Source organism: Balaenoptera borealis (genome assembly GCF_965194805.1).
Source record: "Balaenoptera borealis genome assembly, chromosome: 19".
Lineage (NCBI taxonomy): Eukaryota > Metazoa > Chordata > Mammalia > Artiodactyla > Balaenopteridae > Balaenoptera > Balaenoptera borealis.
Window position 1 is genome coordinate 478,103 of NC_138878.1, and position 15,391 is coordinate 493,493.

The 15,391-nt window shown below is 51.8% G+C and overlaps 1 protein-coding gene across 1 annotated transcript in view; it reads right to left on the reverse strand.

Annotated features, from left to right (window-relative positions):
• The window catches only part of SPG7 (SPG7 matrix AAA peptidase subunit, paraplegin), a 29,916-nt gene extending 22,838 nt beyond the window's left edge, over window positions 1-7,078 (reverse strand). The window contains 3 exon segments of the mRNA XM_082369495.1: window positions 3,313-3,402; window positions 4,574-4,676; window positions 6,861-7,078. Of these exon segments, the coding sequence (XP_082225621.1) occupies window positions 3,313-3,402; window positions 4,574-4,676; window positions 6,861-7,043 (376 nt within the window). The 5' untranslated portion in view covers window positions 7,044-7,078.
• Window positions 7,079-15,391: the final 8,313 nt, after the last annotated feature.

Here is a 15,391-nt window from a genome sequence, read left to right on the forward strand (position 1 = left end):
TCTTGTGTTGGGAGAATCGAACGGTATATAACCTTTCAGGACTGGCCTTTCTCATTCAAGGCTCTCAGAGGGCAGGTCTGAGCGGGACGCTGGGCTGTGCTGCTTGCACGCAGTCTGCAGAGCTGAGAGCTCACGGGCCAGTCAACTCCCTCACAGTCCAGAAGACTCCCTCACGGAAAAAAAATCTTTGCTTAACCAAGCAATTATCGTCTAATGCAAATTTAACGGACATGAACTTTATCCCGTTTTCTCAAAGCAAGCTACAGTTCAGCCTAAAATGAACAAGCATGCAACAACCACGTGAAGGCGGCGGGGAGGCGCAGACCCGCCCCAGGGCCGCCGCCTCATCAGGTGTGCACCAGGTGTGCACCAGGTGCGCACGGCGGCACGGGCGGACGGAAGGAGCCAGCGCGCCCCTTTCTCCAGATTGACTCTGCCTCTGGTCCCCGGCGCTACAGTGCCTGATGGTAACTTGCGACGGGATTCAGCGGGGGGAGCACGTGTCCACAGCCACGGCAGGTCAGGAGCTGCAGAAAGGAGGTGGCCATGGCCACTCCTCCCAGAAGTCAGTATCCGCAGGACCATGCACCAGCCTGAGCGACGGGCCACAGGCCAGGCAGACGCAGAAGCTGCTCTGGCCCACCTACCTTCTCCTTCTAAAGGCTTTGCCCGTTTCAAGTTAAGGAATGGTCCCCTCTATTTTCTCCTAATTCTTTTCCGGTTTTGCTTTTTAAATTTAATGATTCAATCCACTCAGAATTTATGTTGGTACATGGAATGAGAGTCTAATTTAATCTCTTTCCAAACAACTAAGCAATGGTTGCAAACCATTTCTCATACAATCCACCCTTTCTGCCACCGTGTGAAATGCCACTTTAGTTACTTGCTAATTCTTAGACAAAGTAGACTCTGCTTCTGGGTTTCCTACTTTGTTCCATTAATCTATGTGTTACTGGACCCAGCATTGACTTGTTGGGAGGAAACAATGTTCACATCTGCCAGTATCAGCCTCCTCAGGGTTCCGTAACCCTGCGTATTTTCTCATCAAGCAAGCCCTCACCTTCCTCCTCCAGCTCAGAATGTCTCTGAAATGAATGACACACTTGAAGACACATCACATATTTCAGAACATGAAGACACATGTGTTCAAACAATCAGCTTTAAAGGAAAACTATGATCTCGGTGACAAACTACAAGTTATCACTATTAAAGTGCTACTTGCCAAGCGCCGAGCAGAGGGCTCCTGACCGGGATCCCCTTCAACAGTCAGGTGCCGACAAACCTCGGGGAAAACTGGCATCGCCAGTGCCATACCCCAGGAAGGTAGAAGAAGTACAATCTGCAAAGTAAATTCACGTGGAAACGTGTGGCGTAAGAGACCTGGAACTGCTAACAAAACCAATGAAACTGCAGGAAAAATATAAAAAAGTTATATCAAAAAAAATTGTAGGAGGGAATTCCCTGGCCCTCCCAGTGCAGGGGCCACTGGTTCGATCCCTGGTCTGGGAACTAAGATCTCACATGCCACACGGTGAGGCCAGGAGAAAAAAAAAGTAGGAAAAATAAAGAAAAATACCCATGGTCAAAGGTCACGCAGTGAAATGTTTAAGAATGCATGGGGGGACTTCCCTGGTGGCACAATAGTTAAGAATCCACCTGCCAATGCAGGGGACACGGGTTCGATCTCTGGTCTGGGAAGATCCCAGATGCTGCAGAGCAACTAAGCCCGTGCACCACAACTACTGAGCCTGCACTCTAGAGCCCGTGACCCACAACTGCTGAGCCCACATGACACAACTCCTGAAACCCGCGGGCCTAGAGCCTGTGCTCCGCAGCAGGAGAGGCCACCTCAATGAGAAGCCCGCTCACCGCAACTACAGAAAGGCCGTGTGCGGTAACGAAGACCAAACACAGCCAAAAATAAATAAATAAATAAATTTATAAAAAGACAAAAAAAAGAAGAGCCAAGTCCCCTGGGGGCTTTCCCCCGAGGGTGATGATGAAGGAAGCCTGCAGCACCCACACTCCCTGAGCCTGCGGCCAGGAGGTCGACAACCAGAAACGTCTAATCTGAACCCAACCAAGGGCACTACAGGAGTCAAGACCAATGGAAAGTTACAGCTCCTCTCAAGGTGAACGAAGGGGCCGCCAGCGAAGAATGGACGTGAGCATCAGGAAAACGCAGCCCCTCCTAGAAAGTCGAGCACAAGGGGCTTCACCCCATAACCAGTGGGCTCTGGGGCCGAACCTCCAGACCCCCAGCTCCTGAAGACGTTTCTGGACCAGACTAGGGAGGAAGGTCCTCCCCACGGTTACCAAAACCTGGTTGGGAAGCCGTCTTGTTCCAACTAAGCTGCCAGGATGGCTGCACCCCTCTGGAAAGATGGGGCCTGGGGAACGGGACCAGTCTGTGTGCAGTTCTGTGACAGGCCCCGGGTCCGATAAAGAAAGCGTTTCTCAGGCTGCCGTCCCCCCTGAGGCGTCTGGGGCTCACAGGAGCCTGGTTCTGAGCATGGCTGGCCTTTGGGTAAAGTACCTCCTCCAGGGCCCCCGGGCCTCGGGTCCCGCACCACAACCCACTGCAGCCACGTCAAAATCGGCGCCACTTCCCCACGCGTGTGTCCCTCCCTGGACCTGGCACAGAGCAGGCATCCAGCGTCCTCGTGTGTAGAAAGGGCCAGTGACGGGGTCACTCTGAAGAGGGAGCGCACAAATCACTGAGCACACGCTCCAAGCACTCCTAAGGCCTAGCAAGTTCCATGTGTATCAGCTCCCCGCAGCCAGCTGTCATCTTAGAGGTCAATTCAGTCCAAAGTTCCCTTTTCACTTCCCTCCCCTTCACACAATCATCGAGTCCTAATTCCAGAGTCGAGAGGAGGCTTGCAAGCGAGTTCGCTGTGCCCCAGGGCTTGGGGCCCCACTCATTCCCCAGGGCCATGCCCCGTACCATCCTGGCTTCTGGGGCTGCTCCTCAGGCCTGGAGGCAATGCCAACACCAGTCAGGTGCGCACGAGAGCGGGGCTTCGGCCCGGGAGTCCTGGAGCCTTCCTCCCCCAGAGCTCTGAGTCCAGGGCGGATCCGAGGTCCACCCTCTCCACACAGAGCACAGCAACCCCACCCGCCTTCAGGTACTCTGAACACGGGACACAGGCACTGATGAAGCCGTCCCCAAAAGGATGGGCAGGAAGAATCCAGCAACTGCATTAGGGACGGGGGCAGGTGTGATCCTAGGACGGACTTCCTATTCCTTAGACTAGAGCACACACGTGCAGACAACCAAGGCAGCCATCGCTTAAGATCTGATGGATATACCTTCATCATCTTCAGGGCTCCTCCCCTTGGCTTTATCACTGCCTTTAGTCTTCTGCTTCCACCTTGAGGTGTTAAAGTAGTACGTGCCTCCTACAAGGAATAGGGAAAGTGTTTAACAACAAACAGGTTTGCAACTACAAGAGAACCCTTAGGAGAAGAGTGTATTCCCAGACAACCAAAACAAAACAGAAACTATCTGAAAGATACGTGCACAGGATCTAGAAGCTGGGGTAGTCATTCTTACTCTAATATCTACTCATTATAAATAATGAACTACTTCAACTGAAGTACGTGTTTTTGTAATTTAAATTAGCCAACGTGAGGAAATAAAAATGATGAACACAAACTTGAGAAAGTGTCATGAAATTGTTGGAGAACAGCCCTTTCAAGACATGCAGTCACTTTAAATGACTTTAAACAAATGAACAGCGGCGAGTGGCTTCCGCACGATGCAGCAACAGCAGCCCCGGGCCACCACCTTCACCCAGACGCGCCCCTGGACCACTCCTCACACCAAAGGCTCTAACTCGCCCAAGGTCTGAAACAACCACTGCTTAAAACGGGGAAAGCGTCTCACAACGTGATTGGGCTGCACCTTTCTTCACACACATTAAGAGAATCACAAATAAAACTGCCTCGATGTCCCCCTGACACGGGGGTGTCTGGAGGTGACGGCTGTGCCACTGGGGGCACGTGTAGGCTGCCGTGACCGGGGTGGGCACGTATGTAGCAGTGGGAGATTTCACTTTTTCCCTGTTCCAACTGAATAAAGGGGGGGGAGTAAAAGAACAGGTGTCAACGCTTATGGTCCTTTGACCTAAGATCAAAAGAGATGGCAGGATGTCACAAGATCTCATTAAACGGTGCAACTCCAGTGTAAAAGCACGTTATCTGTAGGCTGTGTTTACTTGCCTTCTGTACGTAAGACATACACAGCCAGTTTGTAGCTCCTTACTAAACGTTCCTAGAGTTGGCTACAGCACATGAAAAACCTTTGTCAAGCAGCCCAATTATTACCAGAATTAAAAACAAAAAAGAGAGAGACAACTCAAAAGAAGCAAAAATGGCTTGTTCAGACCTTAGACAAATTTCCTCCTCATAAACTTCATTTCAGAGCATCTGAGGGCTCACAATGAGTAGCGGCCGAAGGTCCTCTTCGTGATTTCGTTTTTCTGACGATGCCAAACAAGCAACATTTTCTGAATTTATTCACAAATGCCATAGGCTCTGCCTGTCACCTCTGTCTTCAAAAGATACACACCTAGAAGTTTCCAGAGTCCGACTGGATTCTGGACGAGATGCTGTTTCACCAACCATCTGCTGATTCCTTCAAAAGTAGGGGTTAGCAGTCGCAACTGGAAACTCTGAAAAGAGCAATACAGAGAATCAGTCACACCAACACCACAGCGCGCCCAGGCAATGCAGACTAATTCCCTGCTGCAAAATCTTTCCTAAAAGCTCTGACATTTATTTACTTGTAATATTTACACTGTCCTGAAATATCAAGCAACAGTCTGAGCATTATTGCAAAGTTTTAACATAACATCAAAAGAAAAAAACAAACAACATCAAAACCTTAAAAGCAGTGTTCGCTTCGGCAGCACATACACTAAAGTTGGAACGATACAGAGAAGATTAGCATGGCCCCCACGCAAGGATGACATGCAAATTCGTGAAGCGTTCCATAATTTTTGGACTTTAGGACACGGGGAGGGGGAAGGGTTAGGTGGGACGAAGTCAGAGAGCGGCATTGACATATATACACTACCAAATGTAAAACAGATGGCTAGTGGGAAGCAGCCACATAGCACAGGGAGATCAGCTCGGTGCTCTGTGACCACCTAGAGGGTGGGAGGGAGATGCAAGATGGAGGGGATATGGCGATATATGTATACATATAGCTGATTAACTTTGTTATACAGCAGCAACTAACACAACAATGTAAAGCATTATACTCCAATAAAGATGTTTAAAAAAATAGTAAAAAAAAAAAAACTAAATAAAATAAAATGGGGATGTTGATAAAAAAACAAAACAAAACAAAAAACCTTAAAAGCAAGTGAGCAAGTCAAAGAAATGCTGAACTCAAGGTGCAGAACACTGGCTGCCATTCTGTGAGCCAAGGCTCACAACCCTCCTGCAGGACCCAAGGAGCAAAGGCCACAGTGGCTGCCCAGACCCTTTGCTCCCCACAACTCCAGACGACTATTCCTTGTAGAACATTCCCAGGTAGTCCACCAGTTTCCTGCTTGAATGTGTTTTGTTATGGTCAACGGTCCATCTTAATTTCTTCTAATCTCTGTGGTGGCAATTTCTTCATTTCTGTTTTATTTACTTATTTAGTTTTAATTTTTTTCCCTTAGTTCATCCCTGGTCTGCTGTTATTACGGAGAAAAGTAACTCCTTACCAAAGGAGTATGTTACATGTAGTTTCCTGTCAGCAGCAGGTTAAAAATTCCTCGTCCATAGAATTATTGTCCCATTTAATTAATACTACTATTCCTGGCTCAGGGATAACCAGGAGGCATATAAGGGAGGACCACAGAGTGTGGACTGGGCCCAATAACTGAGAAACATCACCATGTTAGATACAGTGGGGGAAAAAAAGGCATTCTTCAAAGTCAGCCCTGAACACTGCTTGTTGAAACCAGATGACTTTGTTTTATTACTATTATAGCCACTGGTGAGGTTATCTGTTTAGACTTCACAAGTATGTGTGAATTGCCCACTTCAGTCCTTATTTATTTTCGTAGAATAATCAAAGAATCTGATTAAAAATAATAAATTATGATTTTCCTTCTCAACATAACTGAACAGCAAAAACAAAAACAAGTGTAATGCAGCCTTAGCTGCCCTCAGACTCAGGAAAGGTGGCCAGGAATCTAGAATAGGATTAGGATATGAAATTGGTCCTCAAGTTATGGTGAAATACAATAACAATAATACATTATAACCTAAAATGTGAGAGTCGAGGTCCTAAGAGAGGGCTAAAAAAAATCAGCAAAAAAAGCTGATTTTTCAGCTTAGAACTTAGGGTATTTGTTTTCAGAGTGAAATGTTAACATTAACAGTGCCTGGAACACACCCTTCACATCGAGGGTCTATGAATTTGAATCCATAACATGTCAAGCTACACGACAAAAGTAAAACACAGTTACAAGGTAATTTGCTCACACAAAAAACTTTCTGACAGCCCACTTAGAGCATCTGGAAGGTGCTGGGATTCATCTGGGTGGGATCTGATCTATATGAGCTAATAGTTCTCTGCCAGAAATGGATGAAACTCTTACTCGATTCAATTTCAAAATGCCAGGAAGACGGGCAGAAAATACCAACACACGAAACAAGGACTAGAAAAGTCCAAGCATGAACTGTGCGGCCTCGCCTGTCGCCCCTCCCTCGGGCTGCCCGCCCGTCTCGCCCCCCGCCCCTTCCCCGGCTGCCTGCCCGCCCGCCTCGGCCCCCGCTCCTTCCCCGGGCTGCCGGCCGAAGCGGCCTCTCGGACGACGAAGACCCGGCGGAGGGAGGGCATCTTCCCCGCACATTACCTGCAGGACTCGGCCTCCAGGCCCGACGACACCCATCAGAGGCCTGTGGACAACATACGGCCACCTCCACCCGGTCTTGGCGGAGCTGCCTGGGTTCCAGCCAGAGTAAGGGCCCCGCAGCCGCCCAGGCCCTGGCCCGGGACCCAGGCGGAGAGCGCGAAGCAACAAGAACGCGGCCGCCATCTTGACCCGGAAGCAGCGCCTGCGCGGTCGGGGGCCTCCTCGGGGCGCCTGCGCGGTCGGGGCGGGGGGGGGGCGGAGGCGGTTTCCTCGGGGCGCCTGCGCGGTCCGGGCCTTGTTGGGGCACCTGAGCGGTCAAGCTTGCCAAGCCTCAGTCCCCTGCTCGCGGATTCCCGCGCCGCTCGCGGCGTCCGCTGCGCCCCTAATCCGACTGGAGTTCTCTAGCGGTTTGAGGTGCCACCTCGTGCGGAGCGCCTCGAGTAGAGCTGCAGCCAAGGAGAGCATCGGAACGCCGCGCCGAGCCGCCGCTCCCGTAGGGACTTGGCGCGACGGGTCCCGGGGCTTCAGAGCGAGCGAGGGAGCCCGAGGGGCGCGGAGCGTGCGCAGATGGCAGGGCTGCCCGCAGCCCTGACCCCGACTTCGACCCTCAGACCCGGATCCTGACCCCGACTCCGACCCTCAGACCTGGACCCTAACCCCTACTCCGACCCTTGGACCCCGGCGCGGTCTTGGCGCTAAGAGGGTGCTGCCGAGGGGAGGAGGGCTTCGCTGGTCCGGGCTCTGGCCGCAGAGCCTGCCCGGGTGTGCCCGGAGGGTCCTGCGGACGGAGCGGACGAGGAAGGGGCTTAGGGTAAGAGCAAGGACTTCAGGAGAGGGTAGCTGAGCCCCCCGGCGCAGGCGGCTGGCAATCTTGGCCTACAGATGCTTAATTTTGGAGAGGTAACCATCTCGTCCACTGTTATTTTCTCCTGGAGGCAGGCTGACTCCCTCTGGAAGTCGTGCCCAGCTCTGGAGACCAGGATCACAGCCCGGGGGACGTAGTCCGCTCTATCCCTGGGAGGGGGTGGGGGAGTCTGTGGTTTTATCCCTGGGATTCCGGACCCCAGGGTCCCGGCCTCTTTCCCAGTCCCCGGGAGGTCTGGTGCTTGAACCCTTAGCTCTGAGACTGCTGATTGTGTTATGGTGACTTAAGTTTGTTTGTGTGTTTTTCTGTAATCCCCAAATTCCTAAGGTCATTATACGATAACCAATCTTACTGAGTGCCAGCTAGTGCCTGGCTATGTATCAAACATTCTTTTAATCTTCACAAGTGTGCGAAGTAAGTGCTTTTACATCTATTTTACAGATAAGGCAACAGACTCAGAACACTTTAAAGTAACCTTTCCAAGGTCGCAGCTAAGAATTAATGGCACAGAGTTTCAGAGATGGTCTGACTGGTCTCAGGGCCTGTGTTCTTTGCCCTATGGCTGTAAAGGTCATATGTGCTCCCCGCCTCGGTCCTGAAGCTACAAAGGTTTAGGGACATTTTTTTTAATGCAGTGTCCTGATTATAGGTCCCAGCTCTGGCAGCCAGGTTCTTGAGTGTGGTTGATTGTGGAGAGGGGGCTGCCCCTGACCTGCACAGCTGGACTGCCTGCCTTCTCACTTTCTCTCTGAACAATCCATCCATCCTCCCCGGTGTCCTCCTTCACTATTTTTCTTTCACTGGTTAAACTGTCCCACCCACATTATGCTGTCCACTCTCCCCAGACCAGTGCCGTAACCGTGACCAGGCTTCCAAGTAGTTTCTTGCCCCCTTGCACCCTATCAAAGCTTGTGCAACGCCGCCCTAACAGGAAGTGGCTGAGCCCCACCCTCACCCGGTTCCCTCCTCACCCAGCACAGAGAATTTGTGACTCACAGCCTCTAACAAATTTGAACGTGTTTGGGGAGAGTGTAAGATGCAGTCCTATTAACATTGTTTGAAGTAAAAAGTGTTACTGGAACCTAAGCTCTTTGCAGGAGGTTCATTTGGAAGCAGTGCAGGGTGATAGCAGGAGCTGGGCTTTGGGGAAGGAGTGCTGGCTTCTGTCCTTCTGAGTCTGTGGCCTTGAGCAAGTGATTACCTTCTCCAAGCCTCAATTTTCTCATCAGTAAAATGGGGATAAAATTATCTGCAGAGTGAGGCTGATATTGGGTGTCCCACGGGGTTGTTGTAAAGATAAAATGCAATAAAAATACACGAAAGCAGCTCGTCAGCTGGGAAGCCGTCCACATCCAGGATGTCGTGGGAAATGAGGTTCTGGGAAATATTAATTCACTCATCCAAACACATTTACTGAACTACTGTGCTTTGAGAACTGGCTGCAACCCAGGCCTCGGGTGAGAGGTGAACCTTGACTCTGAACCCCGCCCTGCTCAGTCCCACCACTGCAGTGGCCTCAGGCGATGGGGGTTCAGTTAGAGAATTCAGACGCCCAGTGGCCTGGACCCTGGAAGAGAAGGACCTGGGGTTGAGGGGTGGCCTTAGCAGACCCGGCTCCTCCCGGGCCGCACTCCTGAGGCACCGCCTTCACTTTCCTGAGCCACTCCTGTCCATCACCTGCTCTCTGTTCTTTCTGTACCTTGTGACTTGTGTTTACTCAGTTCTACTTCCTCAGCTCTCGGAACCCTGTGCACATCAGGACCTTTGGTCTTGGCTTCCCTTAACTGTGTCAGAGGCAATCACGGTGAACTGGCTGCGGCCCAGGCTTGTCTAGGCCTCTGTATCACCTCCCTGACACCAGGCGGGAAGGGCAGGGGAGCAAGGCGCCTCGTCCTGCTGCTGTCCCTCTGACCCTTGCTGGGCTCCTGTGCCGCCAGCTGTCAGCCGAGGGGCTTCAGGCAAGCTGCTCTGAGGACATCTGTCCGTCCCCTTGTCTGTAAAATAGGAATAACACTTTAGCAGTCTGGGACAGAGGTTGATCTTTTGGGCCATCTTTGGTTTTAAGATATAAGCTTCATTATTAATATCAGAGCAAATAATTATTTGCTTCTTCGCAAATTAGGCAGCTTGGCTGCAACTAAAGTGCTAAACTTTTTTTAAAAAATCACAGTTCCAATAAGGAACTACTGTATAGCACAGGGAACTATATTCAGTAACTCGTAATAGCTTATAATGGAAAAGAATCTAAAAAAAGAATAGATAGGGACTTCCCTGGTGGTCTAGTGGTTTAGAATCCACCTTCCAATGCAGGGGATGGGGGTTCGATCCCTGCTTGGGGGACTAGATCCCACATGCCTCGGGGCAACTAAACCTGCGGGCTCTGGAGCCCAAGCGCCACAACTAAGACTAAGACCCGACGCAGCCAAATAAATAAATATTAAAAAAATAAAAATAGAAAAGAATATATATATATATATACACATATGTATGTGTAACTGAATCACTTTGCTGTACACCTGAAACTAACAACATTGTAAATCAACTATATTTCAATAAAAATTTTTTAAAAAGCATAGTGACTCCACACTTGGGCCTGACCTTTGGAACCCTTTGGCTGTCGCATAAGGTAATGACTGTAACTGTTCCCATAATGGTGAGCTGCTGGGCTGAGGCTGTCTTGCAGCTTTGAATGACCTGGCCTATACCTAGATCTTTGGCCAATATTAGGTTGTCATCTATAAAATACACTCCCCTGTGGAATGTTTGAATAAAGTCATCATCCCTCTGAATTTTGGTAAATTTTGTTTCTGGACTGCACATCTTTCTTAGGAAATGATTTCTTCTCGTATGGCTCACTAATTGGGTTTTACTCACACATACAACAAGATTTCATAATATCAGATTTGTTCTTGAAAGGGGAAAAGTCCATTATTACTAGCAAAAAACCTGTCCAGGAATTCGCACATGACTAAGTAGCTATGTATTCCTCAATAGTTCTCCAGACGTGGGCGTGGGATTCTGGACAGACATTTAGGAGGGGCCTGGAAAGGGCAGGTCTGTGTTAACACCCAGAGTTCTGGACAGCACATGCCAAATTCATTAATTTAACCACTTGCTCTGTTGATTATATCAGTTATCCATTGCTGTGTAACAAATTACCCTAAACTCAGCAAGTTAGAACAACCAGTGTTTATTGCCACATGGTTCCAGAGTGCTTGGCCTCTCACCAGGCTGCAGTGCAGGTGACACCTGGGGTTGTGGTCACTTGAAACTTGCCAAGTGTCCACGGTAACGCCCTTGCCTGGCTCCTGGCAGGTGGCAGCAGCTCCTCACCGTGTGACTCCATGGGCTTCTCACGTAATGTGGTGCCACGTGGCAGGGACAACCGAAGGGTATGAATCCCAGGGAGCAGGGGTCATCGAGGGCCAGCTTGGAGGCTGCTGCCCGCAGTGATGGTTGGAGAAGATGTCTGCTGTTCATACCTGCTCAGTAAAGCCCATCCGCTGGGTTCCTCACTGCCCATCGTGTGGCCCTAGCCCTTTGTAGCGTCACACTAGTCACCACATTGGTTAGTTCAGGGAGAGGACAGTCATCCCCCAAGTCCTTCCTTAGGACTCATAGTTTGTGTTTTTTTTGGCCGAGCCACATGGCTTGCGGGATCTTAGTTCCCTGACCGGGGATTGAACCTGGGCCCCGGCAGTGAAAGCTCTGAGTCCTAACCACTGGACTGTGAGGGAGTTCCTAGGACTCGTGTTTGCAAACGGGGAGAGGACTTTGCCTTTGGGCTCACGGAGTAGAGGCGTGAGTTGACAGTGCTGCCGGCACCCTCCGAGCTGTGGTTGGAGTGGGCGCGCCCACAGCAAAGGGGGAGGCTGCAAGGGGGCCTCCAGACAGCCCGGTGTGCGCGCCAGATCCAGTCACAGTGAGTGGGCACCCCCATCGTTCCCTTGTCAGGGGCCAACCCCTTTCCTACAGTGCGAGTTTGCAGTGGGTTTTCTGTCTGTTCAAACTGGGGTTTGCCTGTCCAGGTCCTTTAGCCACTGGGGAGCCACAGCCAGACACCCGAGGTTCACCTCCACGCCCTGCCACCTGTTCAGCAGCCTTGTTTGGGTCCCGCTGGCAGGAAAGAGGGATCGTGTCTGGATGTCCACGTTATAGCCAGTATCTGAAAGTTACAGGCTTGGTATGTCTCTGGTCCCTCGGGTTACCTGTTAGGGGGATGATAAGATAAGGAAAGAAGGAAGGCTTCGCTCGTCTGTGTTTGGTCTCCCGGGAGATCCCCATTGGACGTGCCCTGTAGCCAACAGGATGCTCTGGGTCCTGTAGCCACTAGTCAGATTGTGCGCCCATAACACACAGCTAGCAGCTGTCACAGAGAGGCTCCGTTTCACCCGCTGGACAGAGCATGCCGTCTACCGGAAGGAGGATGGTCCTAGGCCTTTGTGCTTTTCCATATTAAGAAACAGAGTGGCCACCGGCTGGCTGCTTCTGGACCCCAGAGGTCTGTGGCTGTTAACGATTTATCAGCACATCAGTGGTGGGCCTGCCTCTGCAGATGTTCCACAAACCACATTGAAGTTGGACAGTGACAGCAAAACAGGAAAAGACAGTGACGAGCAAGTGCTTGCAGAGGTCCTGGCCTTTCCTGCCAGCCCACTGAGGAAAACCTGCCTCCCTCCGACCTCCTGTCCCGTCCCCTCAAACTCGGAGGTGGCTGGCCCATTCTCGATACTCTGTAGGGCAGAACAGAAAGACAAAGGACAAAAATAGCTCTAAAGAAAGGATGAAAGAGGCAGAGGATGGGGAAGACACACCAGTGCTCTTACTGGTCCAAAGCAAAGCGATGGGGAGATGGGGTAGGAGGCTGGAGTTTCTGGGGGCGAGTTTTGGGGGGGATTGGTGAGAGGCCTCCAAAGCAGTTGCAGAGAAGGAAGGAACTGGAGAGAAAGGGAGATTTTTGTGGTATAAACTGAAATTGCCTTTGACAGATGTTTACTGCATGGCTGTGTCCTGGGTGCTGAGGACACGGCCGTGAACAAAGTGATGGCTGGTCTCAGTGGCCTCCTGTTCTAGTGACAAACCCTGAGGCGGGGTGATCAGACTCCACAGAGAAGGGAACATCTGAAAAATTGTGGTGAAATATGCATAACATAAAATCTGCTCCCTTGGAAGGGAAGGGAAGGCAGAAGCTGGGAATGTGCAGGTGGGAGATGCTCTGTGGCCGGGTTGGGTGGAGGGAAGGGGAGGGAGGCAGGGCTGGGCTCAGGCCAGGGCCAGAATGCCCAGTGGTCAGGACCCTTCCTCTGTGCTGGAGGGGCTGGAGGGGCTGGAGGGTTTTGAGCCTAGGCCCAATTGCTCTGTTTTATAAGCATGGTTTGGACTGCTTCGTGGAGAGCAGACTCTAGACAGATGGGAGGTGGGGAAGGGGAGAGCAGGAAGACCCTGCGTGGGCGGAGGGGAGGTGCGGTGACAGGGGCTGGTCTCCAGGAGGCCCTGGAAACCTGGGGAGCTTCCAGTTTCCCCCAGTGGCGGGCCGCTTGGCTTGCCTCGCAGTCCCAGGGAGGCCAGGCTGGCCGAGCACAGGGTCAGCACACAGGACAGCCTCAGCGCAGATGCGGCGCAAAGTGAGGGCTGGGCTGCGGCGGCAGCGGCCACGAGGCTCCGGGGCGCAGGCATTGCTGCCTTTTCTCTGTGATTGACAGGGTTGATTTGACAGAGGAAGAGGTGGCCGCTTCTACATAGAATTTCAACCATGGCTCACATACTCCCCCCTCCCCCGTGGATCGTTGAAAAGATAGACCAGCACAGGCGGCTGGGCACCAGGATCTCCCAGCAGCTTCCCCCAAGGGGTCCTGTGTTTCTGGAATTCCTCTTGTGCCCCCTCCAGCCAGCCCTGGTTGGAGAGGGCACAAGAGTTGATCAGGTCAAGTTGGAGATTATTTGGAGACAGGAGGATACTTTGGCTTCACAGATGCCTCAGATCGCAGTGTGCAGTTTGGGTTTTGCCGTCTCCACCCCTGCTGCTTTATGTTTTATTTCGTTTGACAGTTTATTTGTTACTTGGGCCCTAAGGCAATCCTATATGAGGTTACAGTTTAATAAACAGAATAAACAGAACAAATCCCGTAGACTGTGTTTACAATCGTCTCTACTGGCAGAAGGGAAGAACTGAAGCACCCTGAGGGTGGACGGGGAGAAGCTGGCCTGGCCGGAGCTGGCGGATGCGAGAGGGGTCACAGCCCCGAACACAGGAGCCCAGGGGCAGCCAGAGTGCTTCTACATGCACAGCTGTCCTTTTAGAATCCCCTTTAAAGTTGTGAAGTAAATCTGGGTTTCAGTGACAAACTGTACTAATTCCTGTAACACCGAATGCCCACGCTGTCCCCAGATTACCATATCGTGGGAGTTAGGTGCACGAGCACAGCACCCGCCCAGGACCCCGAGAAGCAGGCAGGGGCCGGTTCTTAGGCTGAGGTCAGGGCAGGAGCTGGGCGGCTGGCGTCCAGGCCCTGCAGCCCGGGCCTGGGCAGGGCACGTCCTCCACAGCAAACCCATCGGCAGGTGCGTGAGTGACATGCAGGACAGCTCCGGGGCCATGTGCAAGCCCACGAGCCACTGAGGCTGGGCCGAGCTCCATCTTTATGCGCTGCTTCACCGTTTCCCATCTCCCCATGATCTCCAAGGCCGAGCCTCCTCTCTCCCTCCTTGCTGTCCTCCCGCCCGCCCATCTGGTGGCACACAGCTCCGTCTTCTGGACCCCAGGGCTCTGAGAACAGCCGTCCCCACAGCCCAGCCACGGCCCCCAGGCTCCTTGGCATCTGTGCACCCTGCTCACTCCCGTGGGCATTCGAGAGCTGGAGCTTGATGCAGGGTAACTCTAGAAATCAAATACAGAAGCGCACTCCCAGCACTAATGTGAGCATTTCCTTAGGTTTGTGGTCACGGTTAACAGGTGTCGGTTGCGTTGTGCGAACCGTGCTGGGTGGGTTATTCTTCTTGAGAATCCGGCCAGGTAGGTGTTCTCATCCCCCATTGCAGGTGGGGAAACCGAGGCCCTGAGTGAACGTGCTGCCCCGGGTCACAGTTAATAGGGGGCAGAGCTGGGGTCTGAACCCAAGCAGTCTGGTGCCAGAGTGTGTGCTCTTAATGACTACTGTCGTGGGAGAGGGATCCGTGGGGCCTTGTCTACAAAAGACAGAGCACACGCCCACTCTGGAGTCCGTAGTCATGGTCATCTTGCCGTTCATGTATTAAATACACGTTATGCAGTATTTTATTTAATTTATTTATTTATTTATTTTTGGCTGCGTTGGGTCTTCATTGCTGCACGCGGGCTTTCTCTAGTTGTGGCGAGCGGGGGCTACTCTTCGTTGCGGTGCGTGGGCTTCTCGTTGCAGTGGCTTCTCTCATGGAGCAGAGGCTCTAGGCGCGCGGGCTTCAGTAGTTGTGGCACGCGGGCTCTAGAGCGCAGGCTCAGTAGTTGTGGCGCACGGGCTTAGTTGCTCCGCGGCACGTGGGATCTTCCTGGACCAGGGCTCAAACCCGTGTCCCCTGCATTGGCAGGCGGATTCTTGACCGCTGCGCCACCAGGGAAGTCCCTATGCATTATCTTAAAATGTTTTTATATCCTTCGGGACTTGACCTTGGCATGACTGGTGCTTGGTCA